We start from the raw sequence: 18,224 nt of genomic DNA, 5'->3' as shown, positions 1-18,224 counted from the left end.
CACAGAACGAGGTGAGCGTGCTGTATGGGGCCTGGTTGTTAGGCGAGGGCCGCAACAACCTGGAGGATTAAAACAAGGTTTAGTCCCCTCCTGGGTCAGTAACAGGCACCGCGCAGCTCTCCACCCATATAGTAATTCACTAAGCCCATGCCAGCTCTGCCTAGCCTCTGAAGCCTACCCTGTTCCAGTAGACTGTGGGAAATCTAACCACACCATCATGGGGATAGTACGAAGGATGCTGGTCATGGGTGGGACAGCCCGACCCGCACCGGTATACAGGGTGGAGAACATTGGAGTCATTCAAGGAGGTGCACACGTTCGTTTCGCAGCGGTCCCACCCTATGTCATAAAGTGGGAGCACGCTATGACGGGTACTGACCTCTCCGGGTGCCGGAGCCGGGGTGCACACATAATACTGTGTCCCCAGCACTTGAATGCCTATTCTAAATCACAGCCTGGGTTTAAAGCTGCTGGTGCACAGCATATCAACTGTACCATGGAGGTAATGGCACAAGACCATGTTCCTCCACAGGTAGCACACATCGAGGGTGGGACATATTGTGTCACCACCAGTGTGCCCCACTACCAACATGGACACTTCTGGTGTCCTGTGAGTGACAGCAGTTTTTGCTTTAAACCTGAGGCATCAGTTCAAGTGGCCCAGGAACAGATTGTCCTCATCCCTGAACCCTCCACTGTTCACCTCACTGCGAAAGAAAACATCACAAACCTGCAGAACTATGTTACACATTTTGGCTATGCAATTCCCCCTCTACCCAAACATCTTACTGCTCTGCTAGCAGCTGTAGTAATCTCACAAAAACATTTCGATACTCTAGAACAGAAAACCATTTAGATAGGGAGAAAGATTCTAGAGATCGCAATTCCGCCTTGGTGGGACATTTTCAGAAAAATAGAAGTTCCAGCCGGGATCAAAATAGCTTCCCATATTTTGGTTGTCTGTCAACTCGCGATTATTCTTTATTTGTTGTGTCTCACTTGCTGAGTGAAATGCAGAGGCTGTCAGGTCAGGCACAAAAGGGTGCTGCGAGCTCCCTGGCCAAACTTGGGAATCGCGCAGGGAGGGGTGACACCATGTTACCATGTTTGATTTGTTTTAAGTTTACCTGCTGTAAAACGCCAAAATTGGGTGTTGTAAGAATGTTACTTAAAAATGCGTTTGACTATGTACCTTTTATTTTACTCAAAAATGACTGCATTTGCCTGTAAACTGCATTGCTTTTCAAAGGGGAATGCACGTTAAAGTTTTAGCTAGGTAAATACAGGGAAGGTTGACTCTCGGGAAATCAGTAATTTTGCTCGCCTAGCATGACACTCAAGTATGTAGAGTGTCACAGGGAGGACTGAAGGGTGCAACACTTTTGGGAACCCCCCCACTCCCACTCCTCCCGCCCAAGTGTTTGGACTCATTGGAAAGGAAATTTAATTTGGAACTATCTATCAGAAAGTTTGAAATCCTGAAGTACACATGCAAGAAACTACGAACTTTAATCGAATTTGGGATTTTACAAGACAAATTCCATCTGTGTGGGCAGGGCTAGAGAACTAAAGGATGGCTATCTTACAAAGAAACCAGTTTTGAGTATTGAAGCTGTCTGGGTATTGAAAATAAAGTAAATTTCTGGAGACTTATGGATACTCGAAAGCCCTTCTCAACAGAAGACATTAACATAGCAACAATTAATCCAGAGATAGCTAACCATCAGCCTGAATCTGGAAAGCCATTTCAGCATATGCATAACAAAGAAAGGCCCATCCAGCCCGCATGAAAAAACCCCAAGCACAAACAGACATTGCAAATACCAAGCTAATATTTTCATCAAGAAACAGATTTAGAAGATCAACATACCCGAGACAAGTTAACATTTTAATCAGCCCGCCTAAATATGACAAAGAATTATCGGGCCCACGAAAACGAAACAAAGAATTCTGGGCTGATTTGACAGCTCCAACAGTACAACTGGGCCCTGCTTTAACAAAGGGTATGTTATGCAGTTGCTACTGCCTCAGAAGACACTGCTAGGGATGCTTAGCATCAAGAAGGGAGAGAGACCACCGCAGCAGTTGTAACTAACTTCTCCAGCCTCGATGTCCTAATATCAGAAAAGGAAGGAAGAACATCACCATCGCGGCGGCAACTGACCACAGCCAACGTGATACCACCAAAACCACCGCGATCGACCAACTTCGAAACAAAACTCCACAAGGAAGAAACTGAAGAATCGAAAGTTTCCACTCTACAACCTCGGCCTGACTACCAACAGGTGAAAACATTACCTAAAGAGACTTTAAAACTATTTCTAACAAAAGAAAACGGGCACTTACCCATAAGTCCAAAACGCGCCCGACCGCATCGGCGGACACCACCCAGCTGAAGATTGCGCAGTAAGAAGTCTTCTCCGACGTTCGGGATATGGCAAGCAGAACCTACAGAATCTAGCGAACCCCGAAATCGCAAACTACCGCTAACTGACCATAAAGGATTGGTAAGCATCGACCCTGTTTGCCCTGGAGTCTAATCTAGTCAGTGTTAGATATTGGGAGGTGGGAGGTGTATTATTCACTGTAACCCCTTTAAATGTGTGATGTACTGTTCTTTATTAGAGTAATTATAAGTTTGACATTGCATTTTCTTGTCTGTAATAAAATCAAAGTTCTTTTGCACCAAACCAGTTGTCTCTTGCACTTTATCACATCCCCCAAATAAATCCAGAGTCTAGAACCCAAGGGAGTGGGAGCGATTCGAACTGCTCAGAAGGTCAGAGGTGAACCTGACCCCCGAGACCACAACTTACAACGATAAGTTCATATCTTTTAGCTATGTACTTCCATTTTTCTAAAGATAGACTGCAAACACTTGGTGAGGTGAGGCTTGATACAAACTGTTATTTTACTTTATTGCACAGTGAGTGAACATACAGAGCAATAGTTATGATTAGATTCACATAGGTCATTCAGGACAACTTGCCTTTGCATAATTATACAAAATGGAGAGCATGGCTCACTTCCCCACATCAGTGGGTAAACCTATTTGATTTAAATGAGATGCCTTCTAGTTGTTCCTCCAGTATTTCTGGCTTGACGAATCTCCCGAAAACTCTGTTTAAAGCCCTGATTGCCCTTGAACCCTTCCTGTTTCAAAAAGCCTCTCTCTTTTTAAGTTTACTCAGTTCAAAGGACTTTGCAGCACAATGGGTGTGAGCATTCTTCAATTATCTATACAAGTGAATTATTTGCGTACAGTTTGCTCTCTGGGCTAGAAATTCACCAACCTTGCACCTGTTTTCTCGGCGATATTGCGCCGTTTTTGGCAGAAAAAGGTGATGTGATAGTTTCGGCGAAGTCTTGTGCTGGTGGATTGGAAATATCTCTGGAAAGCAGACCGCTGGCGGGCAAGATTGGAAATACCACTATTGCTGCAGTTTAGACTTTTGGTGCACTCGTATTCTGGGCGAAAAGACCGCCCGGGAAAAACCTGTGTTGCAGCCCCAAAACAGCAGTACATATGAAGACTTGGAAAAAAGGTAAGTTAAAGTTTTTATTTTTAAATTTTTTTGCAGCGATTATTTAGTTAAGTTTTAGTAAATGTTTTGTGATTTTTTTTTTACTTTTTTTTTGATTTTTGCAATTATTTTTGTGTTTGCCGCCCTCCCTAGGCCTAACTCGCAGCGGTACTCGGCCTCGGACTAAAGTTGGTGAGGATCACGATTTCCGCCGCGATTCCTCATGCAATGCCGATTTTAACCGCTGGGCACATTCTTTCATGAAACTTAGCCCTTTAAAAAATGGCAGTATGATGAGCGGTATTTTTGGTGATAAATGCCAGTACAAATACCGCTGTGACCAAAAATCTAATTTCTAGCTCTCTGGATGGGTTTTCTGGACCTTTGCGCTCCATTTTTCACCCTGGAGTGGCGACAATGGCGGCGGTGAGGTCTTCTGGGCAACCTCCAGCACCCTGCGGGGGTTTTCGGGACCGGTTTTGCGGCAGCGTGGTGCAGCACCGCCCAGGAGAACTGCGCCGGTGTGCAACGCCCCTGACTCCCACCCGACCCTTACGCCCCGCAGCGCACCCAGCAGCGACTGCCTGGGAAATCGGGCGGTCCAACCTATACTGACTGCAGAAAGGTAAGTAATGCCAGTCCTAAGCTAAGTGTGATTGTTTAGTCTTTAAAATGTTTTTGTGATTTATGTTGTGGTGGCGTGGGCAGTGTATTGGGAATGATTTTGTGAGAGTTTTTTCAAGGCTATTTCCCCCCCGCTCCCCCAGGCATCTCTGGGAGCGCTCCCGGCCCAACTCTTTAGCTCAGGAGTTTCCCACGTTAACACTCCACAAGAGGTGTACAACGCCTCCTTTAGCGCTGTGCCCCACACTCAGAGCACAGCTGCTCAATGTTACTGATTGAAGCGCAAACTGTTCCCGGGCGTCAACATTATGGCCCCACCGCCATTACCTCCCCGAAATCAGCAAAGCCGAAAATCCGGCCCTTGAGCACACAATCTCGGCTGACACTCCAATGCAGTACTGAGGGAGTGCACTGGAGTGTCAGAGGTCAGAGTGCCGTCTTTCAGATGAGATGTTAAACTGAAGCCCTGTCTAACCCCTCAGGTGAATGTAAAAGATTCCATGGCACCACTCGAAGAAGAGCAGAGGAAATCTTCTGCATTCCTTGCCAATATTTATCCCTCAGCCAACGCCACTAAAAGGGATTATCTTGGTTTTTATCCCATTGCTGTTTTGGGGAACTTGCTGTGCACAAATTGAATGCTGCATTTCCCTACAACAGTAACTACACGTCAAAAAATGGTGATTGGCTGCGTAGTGCTCGGAGATGTCTTGCGGTCGTGAAAGGCACTGTTTACATTCAAGTTCATTCTTTAAATTGAGATGGTTTTAAGTTAAGAAGGGAACGTGACTTTCAACACCAACTTGCATTTATATAGCACCTTTAACATAGTAAAATGTCCCAAGGTGCTTCACAGGAGAGTTAACAAACAAAATTTGACAATAAGTATGAGAATTGTACATAAAATGTTCTATTCAGTGAACATTTCTTTGAATACAATTGAAAGTTCTATAGTAAACTTACATGTGGCCAATCTGATTATGAAGGGATGGGACAGAACAGGAGCTAAAGGGAGAAGGTTTCCAGCAATTCTCCTCATTCTACAGAATGTGGAAATTTTAAAATGTAGAATGAGTAGGAATTCACGCTCACTGGTGCCAAGCAGCTTAGTTTCACAGTGAAGCTGTGGTTACAATGTAAAGACAACCTGAATCGAGCATTCAAACTGACATCAGAAGCTTTGTGAGAATCCCAGGAGGTGGCATTTCACTCCATTTCACTCTGGAGTCAGTTTTAATCTTGATTTACATTCCAAAGTTAGTGTCGCTATGAAGCACTTTCTGCGAACTCCTGCAATGTAAATCCAAGCTTGCGTGTAACCACAAACATCAAAAGGTTGGTCAAGACTACACCAAAGATATTTCCAACTTGTGAAATGTATGTCTAATTGATATTAAATGCTGTCTGCCTCTTCAGCTTCACACATTATTCAATAATGTTTGTAATGCTTAATCTTTCAAAGAATAAATAATAAATCAGCAAATACCACATCAATTCAACGGGATGGGTGCATTGATTTTTTTAAATCAGTGAAATTCTTTTTGCTTCCCAGATAATCAGTCTCATCCACTGTTACTCTGCTAAAGTCAGGAATAGAATCCATGAGCTCCGAGCACTTTACTGCTGCACAATTAATCATTGCTTACATGAACATTTTTTAACACTGTGTAGCTACTCCAGGGTCCCCTTACATTCTGGCGCCTCTATACTCATCATTCAATTGTTCCCGATATTTCTGCTTTCTCTGCCCTGTATTTTGGATTTGATGACAGTACCTCCACCATTTCTGTAAGCCAGGTAAGGGAATCGCCAAACATTGCCCAGACCCACAGCATAACCGATCAATGAGAGCAAGTAGTCAATCTTCGAGGGCCAGTTGCCTCGCTCCACATTCTCGTCACTTTCACCCACATGTTCATTGGTGGCAGCCTGGGGGAAAGACAGGAAAGACAGCAGAGTCAGCATGGTTTTATGAAGGGGAAATCATGTTTGCCAAATTTGCTGGAGTTCTTTGAGGATGTAACAAGCAGGGTGGATAAGGGGGAACCAGTGGATGTGGTGTATTTGGATTTCCAGAAGGCATTCGATAAGGTGCCACATAAAAGGTTACTGCACAAGTTAAAAGTTCACGGGGTTGGGGGTAATATATTATCATGGATAGAGGATTAGCTAACTAACAGATAACAGAGGGCTGGAATTTCCAATGGCTTACCACCCAGTTTCTGGGCAATACTGGCCATTGTGCATGGTAACCAGGTGAGCAAAAATGTCCTTACCTGAGTTACGCCAATGGTTTTGAGGTACCGCTGGGGTGCGGACCGCCGGCGTGCACCATCCTGAGATCGCCCTGATGCAATATTCGGCTGAGCGGGGACCCTTAGGTGAGTATAACAAAAACGCCCTCGAGGATCAGCGGAGTTAGGCGGTAGGTGAGTAGCTCTTGTGGAAATGTATTTTTATCGAAGCTGATACCATACGGTATTTGTGTGCCTTTTGATTAAAATGGAGTCCTGGCCCTTCCAGAACTTTCTGCATTTTAGCAGCCAGCTTATTATGAACAGCTAAACCTGCTGTTAGATGGCTGATGGTTATCAGACAGCTAGGAGTCAAGTCATGCTGAGACAAGTAACCCCCCATGGTGCTCTCCTATTGTCTACACTACAGGAGTTCCATGTCACCCCACCCTTATCTTCTAGCCATTATCTCTTTCCTTTACCTCATCCATTTGAAGCAAACAGGTAAACTGACCAGGAAATTGGATAATCCTGATACAATACAAGACAGGTGATAGCCCATTACCTATGACTCATGGAGTAATGGCCGTTTGGCTTTCTGATAACCCTGACAAAAGGAAATATCTTGACACCATTGCAGGACCAGGATATAGTAATTAACTCTTTATCTGTATTCACTGACTGTGAGACAGAGCAATACACAGGGAGAGGCCAGAACTTGGGTTTTACTGTATAAATATCTTGTGAAGCTGTACCATTGCGGAGGTTTCATTTAGCCCTTGACTGAGTGAAACCTACCCCTTGCGAGCAAGTAAATTAAAAGGGAAACTTCCATCGGAGCTGTAAGTGTCGGAGTCATTCTTTTCTGAGGTCGAGATTTCGACAGTTATTGGAGGTTCCACCGAGATGCATACTCTCTGTTCTGTGAGTAAAACGGATACAGGCATAGTGCCTCTCCAGTGAAAGGCTTCGGTGGCCAAACAAGGTGAGCCTTTGCTCACAAGAGGTTTCTTCACTGTTGAATCGCAGATGTAATCTGTTGTCCACAGCTGAGGTACTGCATCTACAAGACTCGGCATTTAAAAGTTAAAGGTATTTTTTTTATAACCATTTCTTTCTCAGCTCGCCAGCAGAAGAGAACAGGTTCTGGAAAAAAATCTCGAGACAGCCCGGGGAAGGTTTCAGTAGGTAAGGAAGCGCTAGTCGATCGAAAAGGGTTCCAGGTTCTTATATGATAAGATTTTTATTGTTTTTAATTCGGAAGGGGTTCTTATGTGATAAGACTATTAAAAGAAAAGAAAAAAAAGAAAGCGCTAATAATCGATCGAAGGTTCTTATGTGATAAGATTTTTATTGTTTTTAATTCGGAAGGGGTTCTTATGTGATAAGACTATTAAAAAAAAAAGAGCGCAATCGATCAAAGAGTTTGGGTACGGAACCTTAAGTTTTATCAGCTGTTATTAGGATAAGTTAAGGACTCGGTCTGTAGTGGCGTACAACGCAGACTGAGAATTTGTTTAGAGGTTATGATTTGTGTACTCACGGGAATATTGTTTGTTGTCCTTGTATTACTGTTGTGTGCAATACCTTTGTGAGTCATTGCCATTAGAGAAACGGGAAGAGTCACTAGGGAAAATTATGATTCAGGAAAAAAAAACACAAGGATTGATTAAGAAAAGAAACAGTAACTGATTGATCAACTACGATTGGTTCGTGCCAACATATCTCACACACCCAGACTGAGCCCGAATTAAGAGCCTTTTCAGGCCACGTAACGGCCAGGAGAAGTGGGCGTAGAGAACTCGGTTGGCCGAAAGGATTGTGAGATCAGAAACTGTGGTAAAATCTTAAATCATCCAGAATGGGGGCTGGAGCAAGTAAACCACCACCAAAAGGGACCCCAGCCCATTTTATGCTCCAGAATTGTGGTCAGTCTTCAATTGACCACCTAAGAGAATGGGTAAAATGGACTAAGGGTGAAAACAGGCCATTTCCACCCGATGGTTCATTCAATTTAGAGAGAATAACCTGTCTAGAAGAATGCCTTATAGACAGAGACCCAGGTAGAAGAGGGAAAAAAAAAGTGAATTGGTCAGTGTTTGGAGATTGGAAAAGGGAAGCTGAGGAACGACACGAGAAGAGCCTAAGAGTTAGCAAGCAGTGTACTAGAGGGAGAAAGCAGGGGGATGAACGGGTAGAGCAGGTGAATCGCCCTCGACATAACAAACACCCATCCGTTATGGTTGCTAAAGAGACAAAGGCACACTCACCTAGGGCTCCGGAGGGTTGGGATAAGGATGAGGATGAGGACTGGGATGAGGATTGGACTCCCTACAGCCATCGACCACCGCCGTATGTTCCATCCCCGGGGGGTGCTCCAGGCCAAGGAGGAGATGATCCTCGGGCCGGAGTACAGGGAAACGGGGTAACACCCGCTCCCAACAATACAGGTGAGGCTGCAGGAAATATAAGTCAGTCACAAGGGAATCAATACCGTGACGGCCCTGCAGGGGGCACACGAAGTCATACCCGTGGACCAGAGCCCAGTGCCCTGGAGCCATCATCATCAGTATACCCAGTAAGACTTTTTCCCAGTCCACTCTCGGGGGGGGGGGGGGGGGCTCCGGTCCCTATTTATCGACCATGGTCACCAAGTGAATTAAGAATAATTGTGGAAGGATTGGCAGACCCCAAAACCAATATTGAAAAGGCCATAGACCAGTTAAAAGTAATCATCTTGTGCCACGAACCCAGTATATTAGATGGTCAAATCTTACTGAAAGCATGGTTAAAGGACACAAAATTTGCCGAACTTGAGATAAAATTCAAAGATTTTAAAACCCATCGAGAGGCTCCGGATGCAGATCCCAGCACGAAGCCAGGAGAGGGGTTCTGGGGAAGATGTTGGGAAGCCTTACATTCGGTGTTCCCGAGGAAAACGAATTGGTCCAAAATTATGGAAACTACACAAAGAAAGGAGGAGGATGTTGAGGATTATGTAGAAAGAGTGCGAGAGATCATGAACCAATGTTCAGGCATGAAAATGGAGGAGGTAGAGGCTCCTATGATCAGCGCCGTGGTAAACGGGCTACGGCCCGAACTCAGAGATCCCTTTAAACTAGTTTGTCTCGGATGGCGACAGGAATCGCTATCCAAGGTTGTATCTATGTTAAAGGACATACAAGAGCGAAATAGAGAATCTAAAAGCAAGGTCACCATGTTTGTAGGACAAGCAGCTCCAATGACACCCACCCCGGTGACACCGTCCTACGCCCCACCCCAGGGTAGAGGAAGAGGGCGAGCCAGAGGAGGATATTACAGGGGAAGAGGGAGAGGAGGTGCAGGGCAGGAACAATATTATACCTGTCACAATTGTGGACAGATTGGACACTGGGCTAGAACTTGCCGGGCAAAACAGCAACAACCAAATCATGATTGGACTCAACAGGCAGGTAATAGAGCACACCCTCCCCCTTCATAACCCAACCAGTATGCGACCCAAGTCCAGGTACATGCTAGACCTCAGACTAATTTCTCTGTGCAAGATCCATTTGGATCACAGAATCAAAAGCAATTCGGCCAACCACCAAATTGCTCGTATAATGATCAATGACGCCCAATCCCAGACCCGAGTGCTGCGAACAAACAGCTTCCTGTCGTTTCGTTAAATGCCATAGGAGAACCTGAAGTAAAAATACGAATACAAGGAAAGGATGTCCCATTCCTAGTGGATACTGGTGCCACCTATTCGGTCCTTTCAAGGGAGGATACGAGGGGAATTCCCACTTCCACTAATCAAACCTCAGTGATTGGACTATCTGGACACGCACAGCAAATGTTTTTCTCCAACCCTATCAATGTACAAATAGAGGATTACGAAGATAGTCATTCATTCCTACTGTCTAAAGAGGTTCCAGTGAATCTGTGTGGACGTGACCTGTTATGTAAAATGTGGCGCATATCCACTACTTCAACCCACAACTCCCATATTGTATGCCTGGGAAAATTTGGACCCCACACTAAGCAAAACCCTATCCTATTTGGTTGGTTCATATTGGTGTGTAACAAGGTTAATCACAGACTACCTCAAATCTCAAACCTTGGGCAAGTGGTACGAAACATTACACTGCACAGCATATTGTGACAAAACGGGATCAGACGCGACAGCACAAATCTTTTATCAACCATTCCTGCACCAGAAACATCAATTGATGATCGGAAAAATCTTTATCGGACCCGAAGGGATAGCGGCAGGGGTTGAATTATCCTCCCACAGTCAGAGCTTGTTTAGGGTTAAAGGGAGCGTTCCACACTGCACCCTTGCGGTTGCAGGCACACATAAACCCCAGGATTTAGGACAGATGGTTAAAAGAATGCAAGGATCCCCAGTACAAGAGGAATGGCACACACGTAATGGAACGTTGGGGCAACATGAAAAGGGGGGAGGCTATTCTGTCAAGTTGAATGGGAAAGTATACTTCGATGCTGTCTTAGAAGAAAGGATGCTCTCAGCCACTAGCTTCCCAGTACGACAAAGCACAGCAGAGCTTCTTGCTAAAGTTCCAGAACAACTATGGTCTACACACGCTAATGAAGTAGGGAGGATGCTTACCGCACAACCCTATAAGGTAGCAATCAATTCAACCGCCCCGCTCCCCAAGAAGCCCCAATACCCCTTGTCCCCAGCCGCAGAACAAGGTATTGAGCCAGTCATTAAGTCCCTGCTGGCCCAGGGAGTAATCGTTCCAACTAGAAGTCCATGTAACACACCGATCTTTCCGGTGCAGAAGCCCAATAGTGACAAATGGAGATTTGTCCAAGACCTACGAGCCGTGAATCATTCGGTATTCCCAACTTATCCAGTGGTACCCAACCCGGCAATTATACTTGCCAGTATTCCGGCATCATCAACGTATTACACAGTAGTTGATCTGTGTTCAGCATTTTTCTCAATACCTATTCACCCAGAGTCTCAATTCCTGTTTGCCTTCACGTATAAAGGACGCCAATATACGTGGACAAGACTCCCGCAGGGATTTACCGAGAGCCCTACCATATTCTCACAGTGCCTAAAGAGGGATCTGGAAGATGTAATTTTACCAGCAGGTTCTACACTTGTGCAGTATGTTGACGACTTATTGCTCGCCTCACCCTCCAAATTGGCCTGCGAAACGGACTCCCTTGTGTTATTAAAAGCTCTGGCCTCGAAAGGACACAAGGTGTCAAAGGCAAAGTTACAATTTGTCTCAGAAAAGGTTCGGTATCTAGGGCACGAATTGGTCAGGGATACGAGACAATTGACACAAGACCGAGTAAAAGCAATCTGCTCTGCCCCACTACCAGTAACCAAGAGAGAAGTGAAACACCTCCTCAGCATGACAGGATACTGCCGGCAATGGGTTATGAGTTATTCCGAGATTGTTAGACCACTGTTAGACATGTCCATGCCCGCACTACCAGAGAAGTTGATTTGGAATGAGGTATCCCGGAATGCTTTTCAGAACCTTAAACAGTCCCTCACTTCAGCACCCGCCTTGGGATTACCAGATTACACTAAGCTATTCAACTTATTTGTGCATCACAAGTCGGGTTTTGCACAATCTGTTTTGACTCAGTTACATGGGGACAGGCAGCGACCGGTAGCGTATTTCAGTACCCAACTAGACCCAGTGGCACGCGGACTACCAGGATGTCTTCCTTCGTTGGCAGCAGCTTATTATGCTATGCAACAGGCTCAGACAATAACTCTAAATCATCAGACCATTTTATATATCCCACACTCTGTCGAGATTTTACTTACTAAATGTGCCACCCAACACCTAACCTCCGCAAGAACCACCAAATACGAGGTCGAACTGTTATCAAATCCGAACCTTGTCATCAAAAGATGTACTACCTTAAATCCAGCCACTCTACTCCCCACGGAAGACGACGGCGAACCCCATTCATGTGAAATGGTAACCGAATTAGTGACTAAACCACGTATCAATCTAACAGATGTACCAATGTGTAACCCTGATCGAGTGTACTATGTTGACGGATCAGACTTACGAAATGATAAGGGCCAACTGAGAGCAGCTTATGCAATTGTAACTCAGTTTAATTTTGTCGAAACAGCCTCTCTTCCAGACTCCGTTTCAGCCCAACAAGCCGAATTGTTTGCGTTAACTTGAGCCTGTATTCTGGCTGAAGGACACACAGTTAATATCTACACTGACTCCAGGTATGCTTTTGGGGTATCACATGACTATGGACAAATTTGGAAGATTCGCGGGTACCTGACTTCTTCAGGAACCCCTATCAAAAATGCAGAACAAGTGGAAAATCTCCTGCGAGCCATTCAATGCCCCTTAAAACTTGCCATTATCAAATGCCAAGCACATACAGGCCAGTCGAATGAGGTGGCACTTGGGAATGCCAGAGCTGATAATGCAGCTAAGTCAGCAGCTCTGTCGAAAGGGGGGATGCAGGTGTCATTGTTCCCACTAAGGAAAAATAATTGCTCAGACCCGCCACCCACTATTAATGACGTGCTGGCCTTTCAGACACAGGCCAGTACGGAGGAGGTGGTGACCTGGACGAAGGATCAATGTTATAAAAATCCAGAAGGAATATGGGTTCACCATGACGGCCGCGTGGTGGCCCCTAGATCCTTACTTCCATGGATTGCCCGATGTGTTCATACATTCACACATGCAGGCAAAGGGGGATTGGCAGATTATATTTTGGCAACTTGGTATGCACCAGGTATTTCGGCAATTGCAAAACAAATCTGTGAAAATTGTGTTACCTGTCAGACAATGAATCCGGGTAAGACGGAAAAAGTAGAATCTGCCTCCCACCCAAATCCAGTCGGGCCTTTTGTACATTTACAAATGGATTTTATTGAATTACCTATGTGTATGGGATTCAAGTATGTATTAGTTATTGTAGATGTGTTCTCTAGATGGATTGAAGCCTTTCCATGTAAAAAGGCCGATGCCACTACTGTTGCTAAATGTTTGTTAAAAGAAATTGTACCGCGCTTCGGAATTCCTGCTAAGCTTTCTAGTGATAACGGGTCACATTTCACGGGAACTGTTATAAGAGAAATGTGTAAAGCTTTACAGATTAATCAACGTTTTCATTGCAGTTATCATCCACAATCAGCTGGACTTGTTGAAAGATATAATGGAATGCTTAAAAATAAGCTGGCAAAACTATGCAATGACACTGGACTGAAATGGACAGAACTGCTGCCCTTAGCTTTGATGGTAATGCGATCTGCAACCAACAGAACAACAGGCTTGTCACCACATGAGCTAATTATGGGACGTCCCCAACGACTACCTTTTACAGCACCATTTACTGCAAAACAGATGGACATCCACAAAATGGAGGAAAACATGTTGAATTATTGTATTGCACTAACCAAATGTATTTCCAGCTTTCATTCACAGGTAAAGGAAGCCCAAGTCAAGCCAGCGGAAGGGAAGTGTCATAACCTGGAGCCAGGGGAATTCGTTTACATCAAGATTTTTAAAAGGAAAAGCAGTCTACAGCCAAGATTCGAAGGACCATACCAGGTCCTGCTGGCGACCAATACTGCAATCAAGGTAAAGGAAAGACCAACATGGATCCACGCATCCCATTGCAAACGGGCACCCGACCAGGAGGAAGGGACGAAGGAATCAGAGGAACAGAAAAAGGAAGACTGAATAAAGAACTGTATGGACTATGGGGACTGATGGTGCTGGGCTTGACAGGGTTTTACTTCGCATTATTGATTACACCAGGGGTACAGACCCACCACCGAAGGGAATTGCACGTAAACATATTTATGGCACTGAGTCATAGGTATGCTCAAGAAAGAAACTTGTCGAGTTGCTGGATATGTTCCCATGTACCTGTCCACTCCAGGGGGGGTATTCCCCTGAGATCTGTCCCCTTTAACGAATCAGAAATGGTAGAATGGTTGACAGTGCAAAACAGGACAAAACTAACTAAGGGGCCAGAAACAAAGGAGCAAACAGAATGGAGGTCGGCAGGGTATAATCTTACAGCCTTCCAGGGATGGTACCAGCCCAATTATGATAATAACCATCAGCCTCCCTTCCTAAGCATTACTCCCAGAATAGGAAATCCTGAGGGTATAATATGCCTAGTGAGTAATGAAACTAAAAGAAATGGAAATGGAGAGACTGTACAAGATCAGAATGGATTGAGTTGTCCTTGTGAAGGACAAAATGGGGGAATGTGGAAATGTATTTTTATCTAAGCTGATACCATACGGTATTTGTGTGCCTTTTGATTAAAATGGAGTCCTGGCCCTTCCAGAACTTTCTGCATTTTAGCAGCCAGCTTATTATGAACAGCTAAACCTGCTGTTAGATGGCTGATGGTTATCAGACAGCTAGGAGACAAGTCATGCTGAGACAAGTAACCCCCCATGGTGCTCTCCTATTGTCTACACTACAGGAGTTCCATGTCACACCACCCTTATCTTCTAGCCATTATCTCTTTCCTTTACCTCATCCATTTGAAGCAAACAGGTAAACTGACCAGGAAATTGGATAATCCTGATACAATACAAGACAGGTGATAGCCCATTACCTATGACTCATGGAGTAATGGCCGTTTGGCTTTCTGATAACCCTGACAAAAGGAAATATCTTGCCACCATTTCAGGACCAGGATATAGTAATTAACTCTTTATCTGTATTCACTGACTGTGAGACAGAGCAATACACAGGGAGAGGCCAGAACTTGGGTTTTACTGTATAAATATCTTGTGAAGCTGTACCATTGCGGAGGTTTCATTTTGCCCTTGACTGAGTGAAACCTACCCCTTGCGAGCAAGTAAATTAAAAGGGAAACTTCCATCGGAGCTGTAAGTGTCGGAGTCATTCTTTTCTGAGGTCGAGATTTCGACACTCTTCAAGAAAAAGGTTGGTGATTGTTTGTTTATTAATTATTTTCAAAATCTGTTGTGATGATTTAGTGTTAGTGTCCTGGGAATGTTTTTTTGATTTGTTAATTGATGTTTTTTGAAAACTTGTTTTCATTGTTTTTATGGTGTTAGGCGCAACCCACAGCCTCGGGGTAAATTTTTATTGATTTTTAAATTTTTCGCCCATTTTGTTTAGGAACCGCCCAATCGACCCTAAATTGCACTTTTTTGCCCAGAATTGGGGTGGGGGACAAGGCCCATGTTTTTCGCTCGGTGGATTTTTTTATTTTTTGGGGGTAAGTTTTCACAAGCGATAATCTCCCCAGTCTTAGCGGTCTTTGGGGCGGCGATCGGGCGCTGGTGGGCTGATAGGAAATTCTAGCCCAGAGAGTCAGGATAAATGGGTCATTTTCCAGTTGACAAACAGTGTCTCGTGGGGTGCCGCAGGGATCGATGCTGGGTCCTCAACTATTTACAATCTATATTAATGACTTGAATGAACGGACCGAATGTAATGTTGTCAAGTTTGCTGATGATCCAAAGATGGGTGGGAAAGCAAATTGTGAGGAGGACACAAAAAATCTGCAAAGGGATATAGGCAGGCTAAGTGAGTGGGGAAAAATTTGGCAGACGGAGTATAATGTGGAAAAATGTGAGATTATCCACTTTGGCTGAAAAAATAGAAAAACTAATTAAAATTTAAATGGAGAAAAATTGCAAGGTGTTGCAGTACAGAGCGACCTGGGGGTCCTTGTGCATGAAACACAAAATGCTAGTATGCAGGTACAGCAAATAATCAGGAAGGCAAATGGGATGTTGGCCTTTATTACAAGGGGGATAGAGTATAAAAGCAGAGAAGTCCTGCTACAAATGCATAGGGTATTGGTAAGGCCACACCTAGAGTATTGCACACAGTTTTGGTTTCCGTATTTAACAAAGGATATACTTGCATTGGAGGCTGTTCAGAGAAGGTTCACTAGGTTGATTCCGGAGATCAGGGGGTTGACTTATGAAGATAGGTTGAGTAGCTTGGGCCTATACACATTGGAGTTCAGAAGAATGAGAGGTGAACTTATCGAAACATAAAAGATAATGAGGGGGCTCGACAAGGTGGATGCAGAGAGGATATTTCCACTGATGGGGGAAACTAAAACTAGGCGACATAGTTTCAGAATAAGGGGCCGCCCATTTAAAACTGAGATGAGGAGGAATTTCTTCTCTCAGAGGGTTGTAAATCTGTGGAATTCTCTGCCCCAGAGAGCTGTGGAAGCTGGGTCATTGAATATATTTACGGCGGAGATAGACAGATTTTTGAGTGATCAGGGAATAAAGGGTTATGGGGAGCGGACAGGGAAGTGGAGCTGAGTCAATGATCAGATCATCCATGATCTTATTGAATGGCGGAGCAAGCTCGAGGGGCCAAATGGCCGACTCCTGCTCCTATTTCTTATTTTTTATGAAATAGCCGACTGAGAAGTTCGACTTTGTCAGACCAGAACTCAAGAAACAAGTGCACTTTCCACCACCTATAGAAACACTGGGCCCAAGTTTCCACAAGAAAAAAAACGGGCGCCCCTCCGAGCTGGGCGCCCGTTTTTCGCACCTAAAACAGCGCCTAAATAAATCTTCGGTATTCTCCACCGACTTACAGGTCCTGTGGCACTCGGCACAGTCAGCACGAGCTGTGGGGGGGCGGAGCCAGGTCCCTGCGCTGAAAACAGTGCCGGGACCTCTGCACATGCGCGCTACAGTCGGCACGCAAGTGCAGTAGCTCCAGGTGCCGAACTGTGTGGGAGGGGCCCGAAGCACGCAGCCCCTAGCCCTATGGCCTCACTGGGGCTGCGTGAATGAGGCTCCTCCCACGGCCAGCTCCTGCTCCCTGCCCGACCAGACCCGACACCCGCTCCCCGCCCGCCGACCAGACCCGACCCGACACCCGCTCCCCCCCCCCCCCGACACCCAAGACCCGCCCCGACACCCGCTCTCCCCACCCCGCCCCGACACCCGAGACCCGCTGCACCCTGCCCCGACCGAGACCCGCTCCCCCCCGCCCCGACCGAGACCCGAGGCCCGCTCCCCCCCACCCCCGACACCCGCTCCTGTTTCTCTCTCTCTCTCTCTCTCTCTCTCCCTCCCTCCCTCCCTCCCTCCCTCCCTCCCTCCCTCCCTCCCTCCCTCCCTCTCCCTCCCTCTCTCGCTCAGCGGCACGAACAGCTGCAGAATTCTCCCTGGCTGAAGCACTTTCACACAGGTAGGAAGATGGTTTATTTTCTTGGCTTATAAATGTTTATTCAGGTTGGATTTATTTGTATAATATTTGTAGAAGTATAAATAAGGATTTATTGTTGAATTTAATGAGTTCCCTTCCCCCCACCTCGTTCTGGGCGCCTAATTTGTAACCTGCGCCTGATTTTTTTAATGTGTCGAACAGGTTTTTTCAGTTCTACAAAAATCTTCACTGGCGCCATTCTACTTTAGTTTGGAGTACATTTTCACTGTGGAAACTTTCAAATCAGGTGTCAGTGGCCGGACACGCCCCCTTTTGAAGAAAAAATTCTGTTCTAAACTAGAACTGTTCTACCTGACTAGAACTGCAGAAAAAAAAATGTGGAGAATTGCGATTTCTAAAATAGTCCGTTCTCCACCAGTTGCTCCTAAAAATCAGGCGCGAATCATGTGGAAACTTGGGCCCACTGTGTTGTTCTCCATTTAGCAGCAATTGGTCATTAGTTTGGAAACACCCCGAGCCCCACCAAGAGCCTCTGCAGTTCACAACAACCAATATCCACAAATCATCAGCATCAGCACCTCTCAGAGTTTTACATGGGACTACTGTCAGATTTTGATCAAATACTCACTGTGTCCACTGGACGCTGTGTTTGGTGATCATTCTGTGAGACCACCAAAGCTAAT

The 18,224-nt window shown here is 45.3% G+C and overlaps 1 protein-coding gene across 1 annotated transcript in view; it reads right to left on the bottom strand.

Annotated features, from left to right (window-relative positions):
* Window positions 1–18,224, bottom strand: part of LOC139266163 (sodium- and chloride-dependent neutral and basic amino acid transporter B(0+)-like) — a 287,898-nt gene that overhangs the window by 243,275 nt on the left and 26,399 nt on the right. Inside the window, exon 3 of the mRNA XM_070884004.1 lies at window positions 5,924–6,077. Within this exon, the coding sequence (XP_070740105.1) occupies window positions 5,924–6,077 (154 nt within the window). The remainder of the gene's footprint in view (window positions 1–5,923; window positions 6,078–18,224) is intronic.

The sequence above is a fragment of the Pristiophorus japonicus genome, chromosome 6, assembly GCF_044704955.1.
Source record: "Pristiophorus japonicus isolate sPriJap1 chromosome 6, sPriJap1.hap1, whole genome shotgun sequence".
NCBI classification, from domain to species: domain Eukaryota; kingdom Metazoa; phylum Chordata; class Chondrichthyes; family Pristiophoridae; genus Pristiophorus; species Pristiophorus japonicus.
The sequence above is the reverse complement of the archived record's forward strand: the minus strand, read 5'-3'. Positions and strand labels throughout refer to the sequence as shown.